The following is a 26,237-nucleotide window of genomic DNA, read 5'->3' on the forward strand; positions in this document are numbered from 1 at the left end:
CTGAGGGGGAAATATAGCTGCTTGCCCTGAACAAGTCTCTCTTGTCCATAGACCTGCTTTTTATTTTTCTCCAGGAAGCAGTAAAAAATGGCTGTTTCTTGGGGACAAGGATTATGTCTTCATTGGTATTGTTCATTGCCTGAAAGTGTTAAGAATAGTTAGTTGTTGTTCTTATGAATTTTAAAATAAAGTTTAAGTGCCATTACCTTCCAAATAAAGGCATAAGCTTATTTTCTTTTAAATAAAGGGCATAACAAGGTAATTTACTTTTTAAAAAATTTCTTTTTGTTTTTGTTACTGTTTGTTGAATACTGTTAATTTAGAGGAGAAAGAAAGAGTGGTTCCTCCCAAGCCCCCACCAGCACCACCATGAAGTTAAAAGGCTGAGTGGGTGCCAGGGGACTGAGCCCTGAACCCCAGTGAGGCCTCTGTGGCCACACTGAGCAGGAAGCAAGGGGCCACCAGTAAAGCTATTTTCTTTCAAATGGAGTATGCCACCTTGGTGAGGATGATCAGGAGCTCCAGCCACAGTGAACTGAAGAGCAGAGGCCCTTCTCCAATGTCCTGGTGGTTCTTCCATAATCTCAAGGGAAGAGAGGGGGTTGGAAAATTACTGAAATTAGATTCCTTCCATTTTTAAGAGAATAATGGCTAAGCCAGAATTAATTCTAGCTAGAATATTATATAACACTTCCTGTTATATTTTAATTTTTTAAATTATGCAAATTAAAAATAGAGAAGCCAAATGAATGTAAAAATCACACATACCCCACCACTCAGAGATCACCACTTAACATTTTGGTGATTATTCTAAAACAAACACACACACCTATACGTATATTCATATACGTGGATCATACGTATATACTGTTGTATAAACTGGGCTTTTTTTTTTTTTTACACAGCATAACATTGCAAATATATTTCCATATCAACAAATACATTTCTGTAATTATATTTCTGCATTATAATCTTAATAGCTACATAGTATTTCATTATATAGAATCTATGTTCTATATTATAAATAATGTGCACAATCAAATCATTAGTATAGGATTTTTAGGCTTTTCCACTGTTATTTTTGTTATAATTAATAGCACTATGATTGTAACTAAATTCCCTTAAACATCCTCATTCAACTCCTAATTTCCTTAAATAATTTCTGAAAATTGGAATTGCTGATTTGAAGTGTACAATGTTAAGTTTTTAAATACATATTGCAAAAATTCAAGAGGCATATTTAAATATTTTTATGAATTATACTCTCTACTTAGAGAAAATTTTATTGATCTATTATATTATCATACCAAAATTTTCACTTCACTTTTCTATGCTTAACAGATTCATAACAAGGTTACATTATGATGGCAATGTATTTACTACTATGAATAGTAATAGGTCTTATTTCTACTCAGTTAAAATTCTTTCATTTACCAGCTGCTTACTTTCTTGAATTTCTTCTACACTTGAAATTTCAATAATTGGGTTTGTAGCCCAATCTTTTGGTCTACTAATATAGACAAATCTCTCTAGTAGTTGTATTCATTTTTTGATTAAATTGATCATATTGCATAGAACCATTAGCTGTCACTATTTAAATTAAGTGAATTTAAATTAGAATAGCTAGGCTTTTTTGATGTGCAAATTTACTTGTAAAAGCTATGTCCACATAGCAGTTAAATGCTCAGTCTTTTGATATTAGCACAGCATGAAAAGCAACAGTTTTTATATTTTGGTTGCACAGATTTTTAAAAATATGCATATATATGTGTGCATACATTCTAGGGGTATGCTTTATTGCTTACAGATATGGAATAAATTATTTAACTACCAAGCCAAATATTTGCAAATGTGTTTTGCTGTTGCTTCTAATCTGTATTAAAAAAAAAAACCACTAGCTCGATGCACCCTTCTCTGCTGTCTCAACCTTAGGAAACAAGAGTATAATTTAGCACTTTGCTTGATGATTAACTCTGTCCAAAGACTCAGAAAATGCTTATGGTTAGACAAGGGACAGAATATTTTAACTTTAAATTTTAGGTCAAGTTCACAGCATGGACTGCTTCTTCACTCACAAAAAACTGAGAAAAATGTCGAAAAATATGGCCTTTTTAGGGACAACTGCTACGCATGAGTTTCCTTAAGTAAATGTAATGCCAGTATACAAGATGCTTTGAGATAATATGCTAATTCTATATATTTGGGAAGCATTGTGGAAATGGGAATTGGCAAGTCATTTTCATAGGAAAATCTGATTCTTAGAAACAACAAATTGGGCAGTGGTATTATGACTTTAATCATCTGGATGAAACAATGAGATAATTATGTATAATGACTCTCTGCTGTACTTTCAACACCTTCAGGGATCATTTTCGCCCAAAAGTGAACAGAGCCAGCACCACATGGTCTGCTATCAAGCACTGACCTCCCTGATTCAAATGCAAAGTGCTATTGCAGATGAAATTCACTGGGACAAAATGTTCAATAGAAAGATTACATTTCCAGTGGGGCAGAAAGATATTTGCCAGCATCTCATTAAGGCTCCGATACCAAATCTTGGATTTCAATCAGCATTGAGATAGAATGGCAATAATCCAGCAACAAGAATGTCGCTAGGGCTTTGTTTCCTGTAGCATTATGCATTTTTCCCATCTACAATAAAATCTTGAAAATTTTTCCAAGGGAATAGATATGGAAAGAAATAACCTTGTAGTCATTTTAATGTCAGGCACACAACGCATTCGGTGAAGCCTCTGAGGACGGATAACTTTGCCTCTCGCTAGGGGAGGAGAAGGTGACATCATTTACATTTAGCTCAACACATGAAAAAGCCTGAAATTCTCTGCACCGTAAATGTAGCATCAATTCTTCCACCTTTGCAGCCCCACCTCCCGTCATTAATACAGTCCAGACATTTTATTGCCGGCATTTTATTCTTTTCCCGTAGAAGTAATTTACTGACTTAATGGAAATGTGAGAGATTTGCTTTAACAGATTTTATGAATTTAAGCAAAAGGTCCCGCTGAACATTTCCCTCTGGAGAGAGGTTATTCTTTGGCCAGGAGGCATTTGTAATAGTTCAGTAATCAAAAAAGATTTGCCTCGGACTTGCTAATTTGCTCAGTCTCTTAAGTAACAAAAGGATCTAAACTCTGCCTCTCAATTTAAAGTGAGCCCATAAAAGCTTCCAGCTTAGCGAGAAAGCTAAGAATCCACGATCTGAGCTTTTAACCCCATTTCAATTTGTGCAAGTGTAATATCATTAGGGAATGATTTCTACTTTGGGGTGGCTGTGGCTATTTTAGTTCTTTATCCAAGAGGTGGTGAGGTGGGAGCGCACTTTGAAGCAGACAAACTGCCGCAGAAATAAAGCTTGATCCCCCCCAGGGATCAGAAGCTGGGAAAGAGACTTTCCTGTGAAATTTTTGGTTAAATGAAGCCAGGTAAGGACCCTAGATTGGGTTTTGATTAAGAGGTGGAAAATTCAACTGTATTTTCTTAGTTTACATGGCTGCATCTGAAAAAGACACGATCAGGCAGGACACTGTGTCCACAGCTGTATCTCCAGCATCTAGAAGAGTGACAGGCACTGGGATGCTCAGTAAATATGGAATGAACTGTAATAGAACAGAGCCATTGTCAAGGGACATTGTCAATATCAGGGAGAGACACTGTCTCTTTGCCTCTGGTTGTGTCCACAGCCTGCCGTTCTTTGACTGGCTTCTTTGGGCCGGTTGCTCTGGCTCCTCCTGCTTCTAGACACCTCTTCCTAAAACCAGCTAATGAAACTGCACAACCTAATGGGAAAATGTGTAATGAAGATTAAGGCCTCTTAACCCAGAAAACAAGTAGAAGAAAACTAACCTATAAATTGAGAATCTTGCCCAACAACCTTGGTACTTAAAAAAAAAAAAAACTACACAATTGAGAACCTAGGATAACCATATTTGCTGGAATTCCTGAGACAGTTCTAATTTTTTAAATCTTGCCTCACTGCCCCTTAAATTATTGCCTAATCATGTGCTCATTACAATTAGGCCTGAAGGTAGTGAACCAACAGGAAGGAGGGAAGAGAGTTTTGCCAAAGTTTAACTGAAGTAAATTATCTTCTCTGTGTATGTCATTCTGAGAATTATTTACAATCCCACCAAGCAAGCATGGGCAGCCCCCCACAAATAAGGTAAAAGGGCTACTAATGCAAGCACAGGTTGCTCAGCGTCTTCTGATATCCAAGATGGTATCAATAGTAATGAGACTAGTTATGGTTGGTTTGTAACATAAATGAAGAACCAACTGGAAAGAAAACATGGCACACTGAGGCAACCGGGAATAGGTCAGCTTGACAAACACAAGCCAGATTATTTCCTTATCAATACTCTCTTCATCTCTGTTAAACATTCTTTCAGAGTTTGAGGAGAGACTAGAAAAATTAAACCAAGGTATCTTCCCAACTTTGGGCAAATCCCCACGTCTTCCTAATTTCTGCTTTCCCTACCCACCACGCCTTCAATCACCACACGTTATAAATGTGCATAATAAAAATCTGTTGGTTTGAATTGAACTCTTCTGAATACCTTCACTTGTGTTAGCTCTTCCCAAAGGAGTCACTGGGTCCCTCTTAAAACTGGTCCACGAAGGTGACTTTGACCAGGTTATATGTGAACAGTATACTCTAAGAAGTTCTGACAACTTTGAGCAGCCTGGTTAGCAGGTCGTGGCTTCTGTCTTCTGGAATCTATAGCTTGCATAACACCACCTTCTCTTGGCTTTTCTCCTACCTACCTTTCTCCATTACCTTTTTATAATCACTCTCTAACACCTGTTCCTTGGATGTTGGTATTCCTCGGGGTTCCATATGGGGCTCTCTTCTCTTTTTATGCACATTAAATCCAAGGCATTGTTATCCATATCCATCTTCAGCTATCATTTATCTATGTGTAAGACTCTCAAATCTGTTTCTAGCCCAGCATCTCTTGAACTCCAGATCCATATACGCACTGCCTGCTGGACACCGCAATCTTGATGCCCACTACTTCTCAAGTTGAACATTTCCCAAACTAAGTTACCAGTTTTCCTCTTCTCCTACGTTCCCTAATAATATCCAGTTAGCCAAGAGATTGGATTCTACTAGAGAAGAGATTCCTTTCTTCTCACCTTACATTTCCTTGTGGTGGGATCTCTTTCAGAGCAGCACCCCTGGCCTATCTCCATCTCTTCCCTTGCTCCTCCCTGTAGGAGGAAGAGAGAATTATCTAACTGGTGAGTTTGAGAGGAAAATTTGGATATACTCAGCTTCCTCCTTCCTCTCTTCTTTCTGCTTTCCTTTGGCTGTTCTCTGCTGTGAGTTTTATAGAAGTAACACCCTCCTCCCCAGGGAGACCTGGTGCTATTTGGGGCTGCCAGTGACTGACTGGGTAAGGCTACCCAGTTTAGAGGTGAATATTAGCACACCATATTATCCAACAACTTTGCCAATAATAAGGTGATGTTTTGATCTCCATTTGCCTGACTTCCCCTCTATCTCTGACTCTCTGACTTTCTGACTCTCTGTCTCTCTCTCCCCCTCTCTCTTAAATGGTTCTACTTTCGAGTGAGGGAAAAAGAGTGTTATGAATCTACCCCATCAAATACAATGCCTTTAAAGCATTCTAGAGTCCTCCATCTCCTCTACTCCTCTGTATCCAATCTGTTCAAAATAAAGGGCAATGTAGAGATATGGTCCAATAAGGGGTGCTAACTATTATTAGAATTAATTAGAAATATGGTGCAAATTAACTCAGGTTTCCACATGCAATTTCTTATATCACATGCAATTTCTTATATAAGTGGCAAAATATACACTGTTCCCATTCCTGGAAAATATTGCCCTTGACTAGTAAAAACAGAAACAAATCCACACACACTCCTTGCAGGCGTTGTTCTAATCTCTGTTGAGTGATGAAGCAGGAGTTGTAGTTAGCTGAAATCCGAAACTTAATAATGCAAGGTTGTCTACCAGAAACAAGTGGTTTACTCTGTTATTTGAATTAAAACCCCTTTGCTGGGTCATCCGATACTCTCCCCCTGATACTTCGCCCCCCACCCTGCTTTACCCTTCTCCACCCTGTTTTCTGCCTGAAGAGGTTGACCTGCAACAGATCACCTCCTGTGCTCTCTGTAGGTTTGACTAACGGGCAGCCCCAGGAAGAGATCAGAGTGAGAGTGACATTAGGGTGCTTATTCCCTAGTTGCTTCCCTGTAAGATACACTGAGCTGCCTGGGTTCCCAGGTAGAAAGTCACTGCTCCTCTCAAAGCAGCGCACACCCTAGGGTCTTCTCTCAGAATCCTGTTATTCTCCTTCCGCTCATCTTTCAAACCTCAGGGGTGGGGACGGCTCTACAGCTATGCGCTACCTGCTGGTTCCTGCAGTATCACTCATGGTTCTTTCATAAACCCCAACCCTCATGCCCAGGAAGGTTACGGTCTGTTTGGTAAATGAACCCTCTTTTGGATTATCTTAATTTGAGTGTGTCATCTCTTAGCCCACTGACTCTGCTTTAGTCACTGAAAGTAAATTAAGAAACAAATTTCATCTTTAATTGTTTTTGTATTCTAATTGTATTCATAGAATATCACTTTGTTCCTAAACTCATTCAGTAAATATTGAACCAAATTACTCTACTGCTCTGAACTCTCATGTATGCCCTGCCCTGGAATCTTACTGATTCTACCTTGTAAGTATTTCTCAACTCTATTCCCAGCTCTCCCACTGTCTTTCATCTCATCATTTCTCACTTAAATTACTAACTGGTCTCCCTACCTCTCTCTGTTCTTGGTTTGCCCACCCATCCATCTTTGAACAGCTACCAAAAGTATGAACATGTTAAAATTAGAACATGTTAAACCCACTGCTTAAAAGTGCATCAGTGGTTTTATAAACAAGTTTATACTGTATAGCACAGGGAACTATATTTGGTATCTTGTAGTAGCTTACAGTGAAAAAGAAGGTGAAAACAAATATATGTATATTCATGTATGACTGAAACATTGTGCTGTACACCAGAAATTGACTATATTTCAAAGAAAAAAAAAGTTCATCAGTTGTTTTCTATTGCCATCAAGATAAAACCCGCACTCCATAGCATTTGTAACATGAGCCCTGACTCAGTTTCCACCATCCTGCGCAGTGGGCATCTCCAAGACGTGGACTGTGGAACCAGAAGGCAGCAGTTTGCACTTTTGTTTTTAAACATCAGAACCTTTTTTTTCCTAATAAATTAAAACCCCAATATGGAAGATAGATAAGACCAGCATTTTATCAGCATGGATTTATTTTAAACAGTCTACTTTATAACATTTAACATTTACTTATAAAGTTAATCAAAGAGCACATTTTGGATGAACACGAACATGTGAAAGTGGGGTTAATAGTTGAGAGTTGCCATCAGCAATGTAAACACTGAAGAAATTTGAATCAGAGACTTATGGACTTCCTAAAATATTACTGTATACAGATTCTGGGTTCTCTGGAACACAGTTTGACAAACACTGTTTCAGCATCAAGTTCTTCCCACAAGGCATGCCGTTCTCAGCCATACCTGTCTAAAGGCTGCTAAGGATACCGCGTTCTCTGACATCACACTCCCGGTGTCCTTTGTATAGAAGACATGCTTTCTGAGAAGGTTAGGTTCTCTCTGAGGGGTTTAATATCCTCACCTAGTTGATGAAAACTTTTCCCTCTAGGACCACCCACCTCTCTTTTTGCCAACTCTTCTTTGTCCTATTGTCTCACTTGCTGTTAAAATTTTGGTGCATTTTCCTCTAGTTTCTTCTCTGCACAATTGTTTACAAGTGATTGAGACCATCTATATACAAACTTATATTCTTATTTTTTTTCACTTGCCATTTTAACAGATTTTCTCACATCATCACACTCTTCAGAAGCATCGTTTTTAACAGGTAAGCGTTTCTACCATGATGCCTGTACCACAATTGATGCCAGTTATCCGGTATAGTTAGACATCCAGATTGCTTCTAATTGTTCACAATTATTTTAAGAAGTCACAAAAAGCTTTGTAAATACTCTTTTTAAAATTATTTTTTAGGATGCACTCTCAGGTATAAAACCAACTCTTTAATGATGCAAAACATTTTTCAAGCACTGAAAATTATTTTCCTAAAGACAGCAACAAGAACGTGCACATTTAACTGAAAGCATCTAAGAGTGTTTGTCTACCTATTGAGGCCTAGGAGTTTTACAGAATTTCTAACTTGACAGTTACAAAATTATATTTCCTTGTTTAAAATTGCATATCTTTACTACTAGGGATTGGACATTTTCACATACATTAGCCATTTGTAGTTACTCTGCTATAAACTGTCTTTGTCTTTGCCTATTTATTTCCTAGTTTACTAGTAATTTTTCTAAGATTTCTAAGAGTTCTCTGAATGTCAAAAAATAATTTATAAGTAGACCATTCATTGATTTTAATACACATGTCTCACTACAGAGTTGCTTGAAAATAATTTACTGGGCATCACTCCTAAGTTGCCTTGTTTGTTTTATTACAGTGTGAAAAGTGAGATATATGATGTCTGGACTGTCAGAATTGTAAATCTGTAAGGTCCAAAGTAATAAGTGCCACTAGAATTACCTTGTAATTCATCCAAAATTCAGTGACTATTTCTTGAGTGTTCACCATGGGCTAGACGCTGTTCTCGGGGCTGGGGAAGCAATGGTACCTAGCAAGACAGGGGCCTGCACCCCTGCAATTTACTGTCTTTACTTGGGTACCTTGATAGTCTAGAATACATCTGAGAATAGTCAAATCAATGGCACAAACACTGTTCGTTCGAAATTCTACAATTATTCAGAAAAAAGCTTCTTGGGCAGTGAGTTAAAACAGTGAAGAAGCTGGTAGTGAGAGAGTTATGGACAGCACCCAGTGACAGCTGATGTGATAACCTCCAGTCCCAAAGTCCTAGAAGCCAAAAGTTGGGATCTGACTCCACCTGCTCCTTCATTCCTACTCCAGCCTCTGAGGTTAACTGGTCCAAGGCCAGGAAAACATAAAGACTCTGGGATCCACAGCTCTGTGGCTCTGCCTCAAGTCACCCTTGATGCTAATCCAGTTCTCACCTTCTCTCTTCTAGCAACTGACTCCTTTTGGCAGGTCATACGTGACCAAGTCCCTGCCTGCCACCCCAATTCTGGGAACCTCATTTTGTGTCTCCACCCCCGGCTTTCCTCACCACTACCTAATTTTCTCCCTAATCTGTTAGTTCTCTGAGCCTGCTGCTGTCTTGATTGAACCTTAGTCCCTGTGGCTGGATTCTCCTTTCCTGCTGCCACACTTCCCTCAGGAAGGCCATCTGCCTGGATCTGATGTTTGGTAGAGTCACGCTTGCTGCAAACCGCTGCCCAGCACCACAGATATCTTTCTGTTGCCTTCAGGCAATATTTAGGGGATGGAATCAATAGTGAGAGATGTGGATGATATGAAATCTGAAAAGGATGATTTTGCAGGATTGTGGCTTGGATGACTAAAGGAATCATGGTTTTGTTCAGTGAGTCAGGCTTGCTGGGAAAGATGACAGGTCAGTTTTAGACATGTTGAATTTGAGGTGCCTGTAGGATCTCCAGGATATATCCAGTGGAGAGTTGGATATTGGCTTGGGAGCTCAGGAGATAGTGTTATATATCTATATGGTATGTGTATGTATGTATATGTATATATACATATATATATTCATACATACACACGGACAACATTTTAAAAGCTCAGCATCTGTCAGAGATCGAGATTTCTATATTCATGTATAGCTGGGAAGCTCACTGAGCAAATCAAAGTTCTTTTCCCATTATGCAAATCTGTACATGTTGTTAATCAACAATTCTGTATAATTAGAAGCTCATTTCTATGTTAATGTAGAAAGTCTTAACCACCCTGAAATTTGCCTAAAGTCAGTAAGGTCAAATGTTGAATAAATATTTATTCAAAGAGGAGCATTACATATCAATGCTTCTAACCTGAAAATTTATCAATCTGAGTCTGGTTTGGGCTTTACATACGGTTTATGATTGTTTAACTATATATTTTACCTGTCAGTCATTGTTGTTATCCACCCATACATTAGAAAGACAACATACGGAATATCCAAGAGTAACTTTTGTAAAATGATACAAGATTTGATTCTACCACAAGAAATTAAATCAATACACAGAATTCTGGGGGGGAAGGTATCTCCCTACCACACTTGGGGGTATATGCTCCTTTAATGGGGCACTCATAATTCCCATTAGAGTTAATGGGAGTTGCGTGTGTGTATCAAGAGGCACGCAAACCTTGCTGTCTCTATCAGAAAATGATTCCTTTTGTGTTGATCTCCCAGCTGTGTTTTCATTCTGCCTTTTAAAACCATTACACCTAACAGAGTTTTGAGTGCATTATAGGTAACTTTAAGAAGATGCCATTATCTCCTCTCTCTTAACCACATAATAGGGGGTAGAAAAGTGAGAGCACAGTATATACACCACGCTGGGGAGAAGAAACTTGCCTCGAATTTTTGAACCCTCAGCCTATTTTCTGTAATGCTCAGTGGTGAATCACTCTTAAGTGCTCCATCATTCACTCGGATATGTACTTCCTGCCAAAGGTTACCAGATTACAAAAGTACCCTCAGCTCAGAAGGAACTCATAATTCACCATCACCTTATTTTGACACTAAGAGAGAAAATATGTGCATCACGACAAGTAGAGGAAATAATGAAAAAAAAACCCTATATTAAGTTAACAATGCAGCAAACACTCCAAAGGGAAAAATACAGACTAGAACAATAATGAGGATAATAGAAAAGTAATGCTTTTAAATTATGAGGAGAGATTTGCTGGTCAGCTCATGAACACTTTCTTGAGCGAAGATAGTTTCTTAAAGAGCTTATCTTAGGCATGAGAGGAAATGGGAAAGTTAAGACAATTCCCAAAGTTGGAAGAAAAATAGTTAGTTGTGCCAACGTTTCTAAAAGACAAGGTCAAATACTTTTCCTGAAGATGAAGTGGAAGTATTTAGAAAATATTAAAAACACAAGTGACTTGGAAGGAGTTGTTACCATGCAAAAGATGAATACTCTCCAGGCCCAGAGGCAGGGTGGTGGAAACATCACGAACACAACCACACTGAAATTTTATAGGACCTCTGCTTAACCTGTGGAAAAGAGAAATACAGTATTTATGAAAAGGTCCCAGGGAATATGCTCTTTGCCTAATAAAAACGTTACAAGAATGTATATATTGAATTTTAGTACACTTTATTACAGCAGAGTTATAACCAAACAAGTCACATTTTCAGAAAAATACTAAAAGTATAGTTACCAAAAAGCTTCATGTATCACTAATGCGGCTACAACTTCTTTTTTATGACATAATTTCATCATAAACTTTGTATGATGAAGGTACATATCACAAGGTTATCAACAGTTATAAATGCTACAATTGACTCCTTAGGAAAGACTTTCTGGAGTTCTGTGAATATTCCGTGATGTCCAGATCACTGGGTAACGGGATACTTTTCTAACCCTTTCAAATTGCTTCCTCTTTCAATTTGGTTGTTACATCTTTCAGACAATTTGTATGTTTATTTAAAAGTGCCACAATTTAATATGCTACTTTTTCTTAACTTCTCTACTGAATATAACCTATATACAGTAAAGAGGACCCTGCTTAAGGTAGAATTTTTTACAGACTATATAAATCCATAACATTTGTATAATTTTACAATATACAGTTGTGCAATGAATTTTTTTATAGATTATATACATTTGTGTAACCCTCAACCAGATCACAATATGGAACATTATTAGCACCTCTCACACCTCCCCATTTCCCTTTTAAGTCAATACCCTCATGCCTCAGTAGCTACTATTCTGACTTATATCATTGGTTTTTCCTGCTTTGAAGTTTCATATAAATGAAATCCTGCAGTGTGTTCAATATGTTACTTTTATAAAATTTTCTGTAAGTTGGCATATTGTTTGTTTTTGGGGTTTTTTTGGGGGGGTGAGGAGGTAATTAGGTTTGTTTGTTTGTGTATTTATTTACTTATTTATATATTATTTTTTAATGGAGGTACTGGGGATTGAGTCCAGGACCTTGTGCGTACTAAGCATGTACTTTACCACTAAGATATACCCTCGCCCCCAGTAAGTTGGAATATTGAGTTCAGGTATAATTCTAGCTATGAATATGTTCAACAAATGCAATTTTTATCTATTTTACTCTCTCTTACAAACTATTCTGAGAAGTTTTAAAATGCAAGCTCCCTATGTCTCCCCCCCAAAACAAAAAAACCCCTTCAGTACTAATGCTTACTATGACTCCTCCTCAGTCCTGCCAGTTTAATAAGTAGGAATGGCGTAGTGGTTTGAATTAGGTAGTATCTAGTATACTGACCTTTTCTCAGCCATTACAGTCTTTCTAATCAATGCTGATAATGAGTTTTTAAAAAGTGTTAAAAATGAAATGAAATAAAAACTAGTGTGTCTTTTTTTGGTTGTTGCACATCTACATATTTTTAAAAAATTCAAATGGGCCACAGGAGAAGGTCTTCATTTTTACCCTCCATTCGAAGACATCTAACCCTCTTCTCTCAAGATATTTATTATTATTCACTTCTTGTGTATCCTTGCAAAAATGGTACACACATGGACATGTTTCTTCTTTTTTACACAAATGGAATAATTCTGTACATTACTTTTTTCAGCTATAAATTATAATGGAGGTCATTTGCCATCAGCACATAGAGAACCACCATGCTGATTTTAAAGGCTTCATGGTACTGCATTCTATGACTACTTTTATTTACTTAATCAGATTTTAGAATTTGAAAAACAACTCTGTCTGGCCAGTAATTCCTTAATCACAAAGAGAGAAATTTCAGGACACTAAGAGACAGAAACTAGTTAAAGGCTTTCACATACCCTTTATTCCCTATTAAGTGGATGGAAATTCCAAACAATATCTAGGTATTTCCCACACCACTTTCAGATTCCTGCTTGAAAGCAGGAGTCTTCAATCCCTCCAACCCAGAGCTGACATAGTTCCCTGGGTCAAATAACAGCAGAAGAGTTTGCTATGATCTTAGAGAGACTAGGCTCCATAGAATAATCTTGGCTACTTTTTCAGTGAAAGGAGGAAGTATTCTGACCTTTTAAAGAAAGCAATAGTTTCAAGACTGAAAGTTTTCCCCCTATGATCAGGAACAAAGCAAGGGTGCTCTCTTTTATCACTTTTATTCAACATCATACCAGAAGTTCTAGCTAGAGAAATTAGGCAAGAAAAAGAAAGAAAAGGCATCCAAATTGGAAAGGAAGAAGTAAAACTATCTCTATTCACAGGTGACATAATCTTATAATATTTACAAAAACCCTAAAGAATCTACAAAAAAGTTGTTAGAGCAAATAAACAAATCCAGCAAAGTTTCAGGATACAAGATTTACACACAAAAGTCACTTGTATTTTTATACACTAGCAATGAACAATCCAAGCAGGAAATTTAAAAACCAATACACTTACAATAGTATCAAAAATAATTAAATACTTAGGTAAAATTTAACCAAGGAAGGCAAGACCCATACACTGAAAAACAAACAAAATTACTGAAAGAAATTAAAGAAGGACTAAATCGATGGAAAGATACTCCATGATTATAGATCGGAAGACTTAATATTGTTAAGATGGCAGTACTACCAAAGCGATATACAGATTCAATACAATTCCTACCAAAACCCCCATGGTCTTTTATTGCAGGAATCAAAACACCCATCCTAAAATTCATATGGAATTTCAAGGGACTCCAAGTAGCCAAAACAATCTTGAAAAAGAAGAACAAAGAGGTCTCACACCTTCTGATTTCAAAACTTACTACAAAGCCACAGTAATCAAAACACTTCCATGATTCCAAAAGTTCCCTTTTGCCCTGTTGGTCACCCTTTCTATCCCAGACCCAGGCAACCTATGATTTGCTTTTTCACTGTCATTCTGCACAGTCTAGAATAGAAATGCAATCAAACATAGCATTTATATCTGGCTTCTTTCACTGAACATGTTTTCAAAATTCATCCATACTGTTCCATATATAAGTAGTTCATTCCTCTCCCTTTCTGAGTAGTATTCCATAGTATGAATATATTACAATTTCATGCATTTACCAGTTGATGAACATTTGGGTTATTTCCAGGGCTGACTTTTTTTTCAGTCCCTGTTTTTATGAACCATCTGAGTACTGACATTTCAGGCTGAAAATCCACGTGAGGGCCCATTTGTTGACTGTACATTCTCAGAGATTTGCCTCTTATTCCCATCCCTCCCGTACCCAGTCTAGAGTAGGCTTTGGGCATTGTCTCTTGTGATCTGTCCCCTACAAGGCTGTGAAAATTCACCAGGTTAGGAATGCCCTCCAGGTTCCCACCTTCTTTTTTCCCCAATTATTCCTTTCTTGCTAGCTCCTTAAAGCAAGAAAGAAGTTGTTTTATCAGGCATTTTTAATTGTTTCCAGTAGGAAGTTTAGTTGGGGTATCTAGTCTGCTTTATTGCTCTTAAAGTCTTCTGCAATGTTAACATTTATCCAATCTATTTTTCTTAATTCCCACTGCTAATGCATTGGCTTAAACACATGTAATTTTGGCTCCACCAAGATCCTACCAAATGCATTCCCACGTCTAGTCTCTACTCTGTCTCGTCTCTTCATCTCCCATTCCTCTAATCAAGCAGTATCAGTAAAGGTCTCAGCAAGAAACAGAATTCCCCCAAATAGTTCAAATGAAGATACCTTAATGAAAGGACCAGTTACAGAAGGGCTAGCAGAGATAAGGGAGCAAATAAGAGTTGATGAAACACTTAAGAGACTAGCTACAGAGAGATGCTAAAGAGACAAAGGGAGAAAATAAAGTTTCCAGACCCAGTGAAAGGCAGACCCATAGAGGAGAGGCCACCTGGCAGGAGCTGCAGTCACAGAGGGATGAAGCTACTGCTGGAGATAAAACATCAAAGGAGAGTGGGGAAGTGGGGCCCAAGTTCACTTTCCTCCTGCCTTCTGATAACCTTGCTTAAGCCTCTCTTTCATCAAACCCAACCTCGAAGAAGATGAAGCCAATCCTCAGAGGCATGAGCTTGGCAGAGAAGGGCAGAAAATGAGTCCCACGGCCAAAGAGAAAATACCAGCACTCCAGCCTTTCTTCAGATCACTTCGAAAGGTCAACTGTCTAATATGCTAATCTTATCATACCATCCTCCTACTTAAAATCTGTCAGTGAATTCACATCATGTTCAGGATTAAACTGGGAAATGTGACTTCACCCCTGCTATAGCTTCATTTCCCAGTGTTGTCTTAGCCTACAGCCATTCTGAATTATTTCTAGATTCTCCAGTAGTCCATGTTCTCATACCTCTGTATATTGGCCACATTCTTTCCTTTTCCTAAGGCAATCTTATGCATCTGCTTGGCTTGGCTAACTTCTACTCAATCTTCCAGAATCAAACACTTAGCTCTGGAATCACCTTCTGAAAATTTTCTTTTTCAAAGTGCTTTCAGCACTTCCCTACTTAATCCCATCATAATACTTAGCTGAACTATGTCCTGACTGTCCTTCACTTGAGAAGAGAGATATGCATTTTAGCCCTTACATATAGTACCTGGCACCATTCCTGGCACATAACAGGTAATAAGCAACAATTTTTCAAATTAATAAATGAAAACTAATAGGAAAGAAGAGCGAGCACAAAAAGGTATTATGGTTATAAAACTCTTTGAAATTTCAGGTTATGGGATAAAGTCTTGGAATTTGAAGGATTTTCTTTCTCAGATTTATTTCTGAGATATTTATCTTGAATATAGATGGAGCAAGATAAGGAAAAGACTAGACAACAGGCCCAAAGACTTAGAATTTGAATCCTAAAGATTAGTCCTAGACACAGGTAATGTCCTTCTGGAGTATAAGACATACATTAAAGCTTTTGTGTCAGCTTTACTTCTTGCCAAGTAATTCTTTAAATTATTTAAATAAAAAAAATTTAAATGTATATCTATCTACACATTTCTGGTAAATTCATATTCCTGTAACTTTTGCTGTCTTTGTATATTAAAAAAAACACCTAACAACTATGGAAACCATTCTTGCTTGATTTAGATTTCAATAGTCTGAAATGCTTTCTTTTCAAAAATTGAGAGAAAACCCAAATGCTACCTACCACACTGCAACAAAACACTGGAGAATTATTTGCTATGCTGATTAACATATTCTTATTGATTCATTGATTGCAACAGTAATCATTTTATTTGCAGGCTCAAATCTTCTATGTGTACATGATGAAATTTAAACAGAAATATAGGAATCAGGTTTTTATTGCTAACTTTCACAACTGTAACCGTCCAGCTAAGCAAGTTTACAACCACAAATGCTAGTGAAAAAGTAAAATTCTACAAATCTTCCAAACAAGGCAACTCTTCACATTCTTTGACAGAACGAGTTTACACTACATTTTCAAATTTTAGATTTTGTATTTAATCTTGCTTAAGAAGCCAAATGAAACCTTTTTAAGACTTTTTTTTCTTCTAATACTGGTACATATACCCTAGAAGTGCTCTTCCCCAAATGTGCAGTGTCATACATAGGTTTGTTAGGCAGTTAGATAGAAAAGAGCACTAGGCAGGGGGAGAGGAAGGGGAAAGGAACAACTCAGGAAATAACAGTACATCTGCACTCAGGAGAAGGGACTTTAGGAGCTTTTACATTCTCTAAATGAGGGCCAGCAAAAGAAGCCAGCTAAAATCAAAACGCTGCAGCTGCGGAAGGACCTGGTGTAATTTGACCCAATGCTCATTATAATGTAATTAACAGTACAGTTTGAGCCCCCTCCTGTAGGTATCTCTGTGTGCTTCAAGGGTAAAAACTTGCCCAAAAAGGGCTGGGCGTGCCAGAGCACAAGGAACCAGAGCTGTCAATCAACCTGAGCGCAGGGAACCTGAACACAGGGAACCTGAGCTATCAATTAGCTTGATCACCCAAAGAACCTGAGCTGTTAATCAATCAATCAATCAATCAATCAATCACAAAAAATGCCTCTACGCCAGGATATAAGATGGAAAAACAAAGGAGCGGCGCCATTTTCCCTCTCTTGGATTGGCCTACGCCCAATTCCCGGGAGTGTACTGTCTTCTACTATCTTTTTACTTTACTAATAAAAATCTTGCTTATATCACGCTTTCTGTCTCTCATTAGAGATTCTTTTTTTTCAGGTGACTAAGAACCGAGGTAATACTTATTTCCTTTTTCCCGGTAACAGGTTCACCGCTGGAAAATAACACTTAAAATTTGGCCAATATTGAGTTAAAGATCTTAAGATACAACACATACGCTATTGTGAGCACGGCCCAACGGACGACAATATATTAAGGTGAACTGCTGGAACATTCTCTTTGGAATCTTGAAGGCCTCAAAGTGGGAAATTGGAAGCAGGAAACACTACATGTCCCAGCATACTTTGCGACTACCATTGACCACAACTCCCAGAGTGCATTGCTCGCTGCTCGGAGGTTTCCCTTAGACCTGGGGCTTGTAGTTCTCCCTGATCGTGTCAATCTGTACCGCAAGGGTGGAGGTTGCTTACCCAGCCCCAGGATATTAGGCGTAGTCTTCCAGGGTTTGGCAAAGCGGAAACACTTCTGGCCCCTAGGAGGGCTGGATTCTTTGTCTTATCTCTAAGCGTCTGCTTTACACAGGTAGGTCACGGAGGGGCTACAACTTCCCACGGGAGAGCCCCTCTTTCTTTCTGGGAGCAACCGCGTTTTAGCGAAGTCATTTGTCCCTAAGCGCTCGCCGTAGCAGCCGCCGCCCATTTCTCTTTGTGTGCTTGAGGAAGCCGCCGAGCTAGTGGCGGCGATTTTTGGCGTTGGGGCCGAAAGAGAGGGACGTTATCGGGAAGTTATTTGGCAGGCGGACTCTTCCTGTTCCCGCCACCTGACAGGTGGGTTGACGGTCCTTCGCTCAAGGCCCTTCTGTCTGCTGTGTCTCCCATCAGGACTCTAAGGGCGGGTCGGCAGTTCCTGCTGTCAGAGCCGCGCGGCCGGTCTTCGGGAAGGAGAGGCGGGGAGAACCTGATGCGGTGACTCAGGAAGGCCAGGGGCGACGAGTCCACTCCCTTCTCTTCTGGGCCCTCCATAAGTGCCCCGAGGAGCGTCGAGGCTTCTTCGAAGCCCCCTCCTCCAGTGGCCCTATTCTGGACCGCGTCCTCTTGGCCGTGACCCCAGAGGAAAAGTGGCTCCTCTTCTCCTTGCTCCATTTTATAAATAAAAGTCATTACTACTTGCTTTCACAGCGTTTTCCTTCCCCGAGCGTGTGTTGGAAGGTATCCTAATGAGGTTGGAGCACAAAATTCCAGAGACTTTCTTTTCCTAGGAGTTTTGAGAAAGTGAAAATGTTAGTCGTGGAGGCTAAAGCCTCTGAGGTTGAGCGGGCCTGTCAGGTGTATGTAGTTATTCGGTCAGACTTTGTCAATGGGTTTTGACTAAAAACATGCTTACTTTAAACGTATTTGGTAGTTAATGATGGTAATTTTTCTGTTTTGTTTGTTCCTAATATTACTATTACATGGTAGTTTTAGAATTTATAGAAATTTTCTGACTGCCTGCTGTTTTTATCAAATTTCTAGGAATGAATGCAAAAGTCTGGTAATAGATTTGACCTGTGTTTTATAGCCTAAGCTTTTAATGCCAACCATGTCTTCTGTTTTAATAGCAGAGACATTGTGTTAAATTTGGGCTTGTGAACATTAGAAAGCTTCCTTGTGCTAGCTACTACGCTCAACTCTGAATATTTATTTGTTATGTACATTTGTTTATAATTTTTTTCAGGTCTTAGTAATATGTGTACTTCCATTATTTTAAAAGTAGAGTTTGTGTGTTCTCTTTAGATAGTATTGAACCATATGGCCTCTCGAAACAGTCTCTTCCCCTGAAGACTAATTTTTTTAAAGAGTGCTGCCTTTACCAATGTAATGATGATTGTAAATGATCATATGCTTCTTAAGGTCACAAACATGTCTGACAAAAGTGAATTAAAGGCAGAGTTGGAACGTAAGAAGCAGCGGTTGGCCCAGATCAGAGAGGAAAAGAAGAGGAAAGAAGAAGAAAGGAAGAAAAAGGAAGTATGTTTGATTTTTTTTTTGGAAGAATAAACTTAATATAAAATAATTGGATTTCAAGTATTTATACCTTTATGTAATACTTTAAGAACAATTAAAATTCCAGCAATTGTGACTGCAAATATAGCCCTTTAGGTGAAAAGTTCATAATACATATTTAGTCTTCTAGGAATATGTTTATTATGTACAGTAAGGGGCATCTACCTTGTAATAGCTAATAAAACATGGCTTATTATATAAGAACTCGTTTTGGACTTTCAACTTATCTGAATATTTTACTAGTCTGAATTGCTAATAATTTGTCAGAATAGAAAATGGCAAAGAGAAATGTGTAATAGAATATTGATTAAGGGATTATTGATCTATTTTCATTATCATTAATAATTCAATAATTATCATGAGTTAGTCATTGAAGTATTTTTACCAAATAGTAGGTTTGATATTACCGTAAAGGTGGACTGGGTACTTAGGTCTTCTGATTTTTGGCATCACCATTTCATCGTGTACGGCAAATATACATTGACCCTGAACTGGAGATATTTTACTTAATTCTGTGTTGAAATGTACATTTATCCCTATGGAAACTCTTCAGACAGATTTTTATATTTTTACCACAGACGTTGTAAATGACTGGTGTTAAGATAGTTTGTCCTAAGTGTGATTTTAATACCAAGTTTTTCTATGTGATAGCCTAAACAAAAGCCAAGACTTCTAGGAATTTCTTAAGGAAAAAGAAAAATCAGTAGCAGAAAAATTGAAGGTACAGTTTATGCGCAGCATTGCTATGTTGCTGTAAAGGCCTATAATTGAAGAATTTTCTAGTTTATTCTGAATCTTTTTGTGATTTGTTATTATAAGAGGGTTGGAGCTTTAAGTTAGCAATTTGATTAAAGCTAACTGATAGAAGCTTGAGTCAGACTGGCAGAGCCATTCCAGAGTAGTATCTATAGTTTAAACACTTCAGGGCTGAGAGCAGGTTTGGTTTCTGTTTTCTAAAGATGGCCATAAGGGGCTCCAAGGGATAACTATTACATGATTTATATCTAATTTAAAGTTTATAAAGATTACAAGAGATACTAAGTTCTAAGTATACAATTTAATAGTATTTAATGAGCCTACTAATATATTGTTATATACAGGTAAAATATCCACTTGTTAATACAGTCTTTTTGATGATTTTGATGAAATTTTCTGATGACTTCTTTCAGTTAAAATGGTATCATGGAATATTATAACTAACAAAATTTACTGCAGACAATGTACGAGTAATAGTTGCCTAGCTGAAATAGACCTTCGAGGTGTATAAATGGAACTTTTCCCTTGAAGGCTAAAATTTCACTTGAGATGATCTGAGAGTATTGAGGCTTATCTAGTTTAACTGGAAGATTTTGCTAAAACTAAATGGCTGAAAAAAAGCTGGCAAAATTTTTGATAATGAAAAATGTTTTGTGCTATGTGCAAAAGTGAATTTTAATTTTACCAGACCAAACCATGTGCTTATTACCATGAAAATAAAACCTATAGTTTATAAAATAAAAATAAAAACTTTTCTCCAGATGAATTTTTGACAAACATCCTCTACATAAAGTTGCTAAATACAAAGAAGACTTCATACAGAAGTTTGAGGTACTTATACTTTTTCAACAGTTAAAGTTGTCCATTTACTTAAATTTTATCAACTCTGAAATAATTTAGTCATTTTTTTCATAGTGTTTTGGTATTTATATATTTGTGAGAAGATTTCCACAATTCCTGACCATGGATAGCATTTAATAAATAGAAGTTGACTGTACTTTTTGAATTTATCCCTTCAGAAAATTTTTGTGAGAACTTCTTGAATACATATAAAAATGGATCAATTTAATACATATTTGGAGATTACTTACTAGAACTTCATTGAGAATGATTTTCATTTAATGACATATTACATGTATTTGAAACTAAGTCCACCTCCAAAAGTACACAGTATTAGCACATTACTTAAAATATATATATTTTTTGCAAACAAATGTTTCATGCCATATGTAAACTTAAGTTTTTAACTTAAAAAATTCAGACTGATCAGAAGAAGGAAGCAGTTGCTCCTGTGCAAGAAGAATCGGATCTTGAAAAAAAAAGAAGAGAAGCTGAAGCATTGCTTCAAAGCATGGGGCTGACTCCAGAATCCCCTATTGGTAAGGATGACAGCATATCCATTTATAAGAGATAGGCACGTATCCTATTCAGCTCAGATATACCTGAGATGAAGGAGCTGATTTAATATATTCTGCATATGTTTCTTATCTGTGTCTCTTAAAAATCATTAATCTCATAATTTATTTGGAATTGACGTTTTTCCGATGTGCTTATACATAGTTATTGTGTTTGTTCAAAAGAGCTGCAAGATTAATTATATTTATTAACATGAACTGAACAACCCGTTGTCTTTTCTTGTTAAATTAGTAAATTTATTTCAATAGATATTTGTTGGACAAGTTTTCTGTGCCACACTGTATTAAGCTCAAGGATGACTGTGATTCCTGTAGGTTAAAGAGAGGTGTAGTGAGTCAAAGTTGTAAAAGTATATTAGTGTTCAAAGGTATAGGAGGGGAAGGAGAAGATTATAGCCGTCTGTTCTCAGTGCTAATAAGGGAAATAATATTGGTAGCAGTTTGACTTAATCTTATTCTTTTTCTGGGCTGTTCATTTCATTTTGATAGCAGTACTAGATCAAAAAGCTGAAATAGTAGAGGTACTAAGGCCAATACAGTTACATAAAAGAAAGCATTAAATGCTTATTTAAGGTAATTCCGAGCTGGGTGCTGTTACATAGTATTTTGGTTGACATAGCCTTTGTCATTTAGGGACCTAAAATTTCAGGGTTAGTTTGTGGGTTAATTCCATCTAGTCCAGGGGATAAATACCAGAGATAGTGTCTGCTGTATGCCTGTTGTTGTGAACTGCAGCATAACTGTCCTAGAGCTACTATTTCTAAAAAGTTTCAAGATGAAAAAACTGGGTACTCCTATGATTGGCTTCATTGTTATTTCTTTCAGTTTATTTGCCTTTTCCTTATTGGTAGAATTTGAAGATTGAAATACATTAATTTTTATTTTGTAAACTTGAGTTACATGTTGCAATTTTTGAAAGTAAATGAATCAAAACACTTTTTATCTTTAAAAAATACTTTAGTAACTGAACCAAGTTGCTTTTTAGCTGAGTGATCATTTTCTTCTGAGCTTTGCTTTGTTTTCCTCATGTAGAACTTTTTTTTCTTTTCTGTTCTCTTTAGGACTTCAGTTTCACTAAATTCATTTGCTCATATTTCTCGGTTTATGGCCTATTTCCATCATCTGTTCTTGAAAGACTGTTCTTTAGTTGTGTGTGTTGTGTGTGTGTTTCTCCCTCATTTCCCGTCTCCAATTCCATTCTCTTTTTCATTTTGCATTAAGTACCCATTCTTGCATTTTTAACATATGTCCGTTTGATCTGTCCAATATATGTTTACATTTTTCAAGATTTCATATATCTTTGCGTGGGTATGTTTTATATACGTAAATTACATTGTGCTATATGTCTCATTCTGTTTTTTTCAAGCAGCATTGTATTTGAGATTTACCCATGTTGCTGCATGTAGATCTAGTTATTTCTGACTGATACATAATATTCCATCACATACTATATTTTATTTATCTGTTTCCCACTGATACACACTTGATTGCTTCTTTCTCTTTGCTTTGCTATTGCAAGCAACATTGTAAAGAGTGTATTCTTTCCCCTCCTCCCCCCATCCCTGCCACCCAGGACTGTGGAAGTTTCTCTGGAGTGTATGCCAAAGAATTGACTTGCTGTGTTTCTGGGTAGGCTCACTTATATTCATTAGGTTCTGCATACCATTCTCAAGAATAACTATAAATGTTTACCCTCCCACTACCAGTGTATGAGAAAGTAGCTATTTCACCATATCTGTGGCACTTGATATTATCCAGCTTTCTGATTTTTGCCTTTTTGATGGGTATAAAGTGATATGCCAAAATGTTTTAATAAATGCTTATCTATTTACAGTTAGATGGGCCATTTCTTCATATATCTATTAACCATTGAGATTTTCCCTTCTATGAATTGCTTATTCATATTCTTTGCCCATTTACTATTGGGTTCTTTATCTTGCTGTAGGAGTTCCTTGTATACTTTAGGGAGGACTTCTTTGTCTGTTTTAGTCTCTTTAAAAATACCTTCTCCTAGTCTATTACCTATTAACTCTTTTATTAAACAGAATCCCTCATTTTGATATGTTTAAATCCTTTATTTTGATAATGGTCAGATCTACCACTTATATTTTTTTTTTGTCTCTTAAAAAATTCTTTCCTATTTTGAAGATGCAAATATATTCTTCTATGTTTTTTCTATTAGGCTTTATAATTTTAGCCTTCACTTTTAGGTATTTGGGTTATATTTTGGAATATAGTATGAGATAAGGTTCCAACCTAATTTTTCTCCATATAGTTACCTAATTTCCTCAGTACCATTTATTAGATAGTCCATCTTCTCCTCCACTGGTATCTGACGCCAACTTTATCATTCAGTCAATTTTCGTATATCCATGGGTATTTCTGGGTTCTGCATATTCACTGTTGATCCATTTGTCTGATTCTGTATTATTAATTCACAGTTTTAATTACTGTGGCTTTGTGTTAGTATATCCTAATTTCTTATATAGAAAATCACTCCTTCTCTTTTCTTCTTTTTGAAAATAGCCATAGCTTCACAGAATTCTTCTTCCCTTAAAAAAAATTATGAAGTTTCCCCTGAAAACCTTGCTGTATTATATATTGGATTTAGTTGTGTGTTTTTAGTCTTTTTAAATCTGGAAATTCTCCACACACATACTACTTTTTGCCCCCTCACTGACTTGTTGAAGAAAAATGGACCAATTTGGTCTCTAGAATGTGTTCCCTTCTAGGTTTGTGTGATGGTTTTCTCACATTTAAACTCTTGTTCCTCTGTCCTTTATATTTCGTCTAAACTGGAAATTAGATTTTTAAAACTTGATTAGCTTCAGTTCAGGCTGTTTGGCAAGAATGTCTCACAGATGATTCTATGTACTTCGCATCACATCACATCAGTAGCAGATATGTCTGGTTGCTGAGTTATCAGTGATACCAAGATTGATTACTGTGTTATGATTGTGACAGCCAGGCTTCTCCATCATAGTTACATTTTTTTCTTCCTTATGACTAGCAAGTAATAGCTGGAGGTGATACTTTGGTACCATGTGAATATTCATTTCTCCATCAACTTTTCACCAAGTGGTTTTAATGTTTATTGATGATTCTTATCTAAATCAGTTATTTGATTAGGAGTTGGAAAATTATTTTTATAATTCCATCATTCCTTCTTTTATTGGCTGAAATTCTTCTGTAAAGGGGTGGTTTCCCTCAGTAACTAGGACTGTTTGGTTACCCTAAATATATTTTCCTGTTAGAAAAGCAGAAGACATATTAAATTTTTTTCACTTAGTTACTAATAGTCACCTCCAGGGGTGGCAGATGAGTTTTTGCATATGTTTTAAAAATTAATTAGCTAATATTTTATATAGGATTTTTGTATATATACTCATAAATGAAATTTGCCTTTAATTTTCTTGCACTGTACATGTTCAGTGGCTGTCATGGTTATGGTTTTAAAATAAATAGGAGAGCTTTCCCTTTTGCTGTTTTATAGAACAGTTGTAAAAGATAGGATATTACCTGTTCCTTGAAATCTTGGTGGAAGTCAACTGTAAAACTGCCTCAGATTATGCTTTTTTTCCCCCCAGGATAATGGATAGCAGGGGTTAGTCACCATTTCAAGGTTTTTTTAATGGTTATAATCTATTTATATTTTCTATTCTTACATGAGTTTGATCTTTTTAAAACAATAATAAACATTTAAAAAATTTTTATTTTACCGAGTTATAGTCAGTTTACAATGTTGAATAACAATAATAAACATTTATTTTCTCGCAGTTCTTGCCTGTCAGGAATTTGGTAGTGGCTTAGCTGAGTGGTTCTGGCTCAGAGTCTCTCATGGGGTTGAAGTCAAGATGTCAGTCAAAGCTCTAGTCATCTGAAGGCTTGGCTGGGACTTTGCTGTCAAGGTGGCTCACTTACGTGGCTGGCAAGTCGGTGTTGGTTGTTATTGGGAGGCCTGAGTTTCTATCCACGTGGGCCATTCCACAGAACTGCTTGAGTGTCTTTGTAGCATGTCAGCTGGGCTCTCCCAGAGTGAGTAATCCAAAGAGAAAGAGAGCCAGAAGGAAGCTATCCTTTGTATGACTTACCTTGGAAGTCACAGAGCATTGCTTCTGCCACATTCCTTCTGTTGGAAGAGAGCCACTAAGCCTGGCCCACATTCACAAAGAATTTTGACATTCTTTAACATCTCCAAAATATATACAACAGACTCATAGGCTCGTATTTTGAGATCATCATATGCTTTTTCCCTTTAAATGTATTATGATGATTTATATTGGTAGGTTTTCTAATGTAAAAGCATGCTTACATTCTGGATAAACCCAACTTAGTTATGAGAATATTTTTCTTATATATTTCTAGTATTTTATTTAGGAGTTCTTCATTTGTACTTACAAGATAGACAGGCCTACAGTTTTTTCCCTTTTACTGTCTTTTGTCTGGTTTTATTACAGTGGTTATAGTAACCTCATTAAATGAGTCATGTGGTTTTCCACCTTCTTCTGTTCTCTCACAGATACCTAAAGATCTTTCCAGTATTTATTTAAAGTTAAGCCTGGAAAATACAGGACACAGATGAAAGCAGTGACTATCAAACTTTCTTGACAGTAACCCACAATAAAAAGCACATTTTATATCATAATCCAGTGTGGATACTTGTTTTTCTTTTCACTACAAATGTATTTATTAAATATTTTAAAATTGTATAAGTAAGTATAAAAACACTGCTAGAATATTCAGGAGGATTTATTAAAAACATCTGTCTGGTGTTTACCTAAAATGGACTTTTTTCCTTTTTTAAAAATTCTACTGAAAAGAATTTGTTTTTGTAAAAAGATGCAGCTAATA

General features: G+C 36.8%; 1 protein-coding gene across 9 annotated transcripts in view; it reads left to right on the forward strand.

The window, feature by feature from the left end:
- The first annotated feature begins 17,575 nt into the window (after nt 1-17,575).
- The window catches only part of DYNC1I2 (dynein cytoplasmic 1 intermediate chain 2), a 46,229-nt gene continuing 37,567 nt past the window's right edge, over nt 17,576-26,237 (forward strand). For 4 of the 9 annotated variants that reach the window (XM_031678352.2, XM_072961153.1, XM_006213953.4 and 1 more), the window contains exons 1-3: nt 17,576-17,755; nt 19,063-19,179; nt 21,233-21,350. In XM_031678352.2, coding sequence (XP_031534212.2) covers nt 19,072-19,179; nt 21,233-21,350 — 226 coding nt within the window. In that variant the 5' untranslated portion in view covers nt 17,576-17,755; nt 19,063-19,071. Of the gene's footprint in view, nt 17,756-17,858; nt 18,001-19,050; nt 19,180-21,232; nt 21,351-26,237 lie in introns of those variants that run through there. The other 5 variants (XM_015247724.3, XM_031678351.2, XM_072961154.1 and 2 more) reach the window with 3 other exon arrangements.

Source organism: Vicugna pacos, chromosome 5 (genome assembly GCF_048564905.1).
Source record: "Vicugna pacos chromosome 5, VicPac4, whole genome shotgun sequence".
Classification (NCBI taxonomy): Eukaryota; Metazoa; Chordata; class Mammalia; order Artiodactyla; family Camelidae; genus Vicugna; species Vicugna pacos.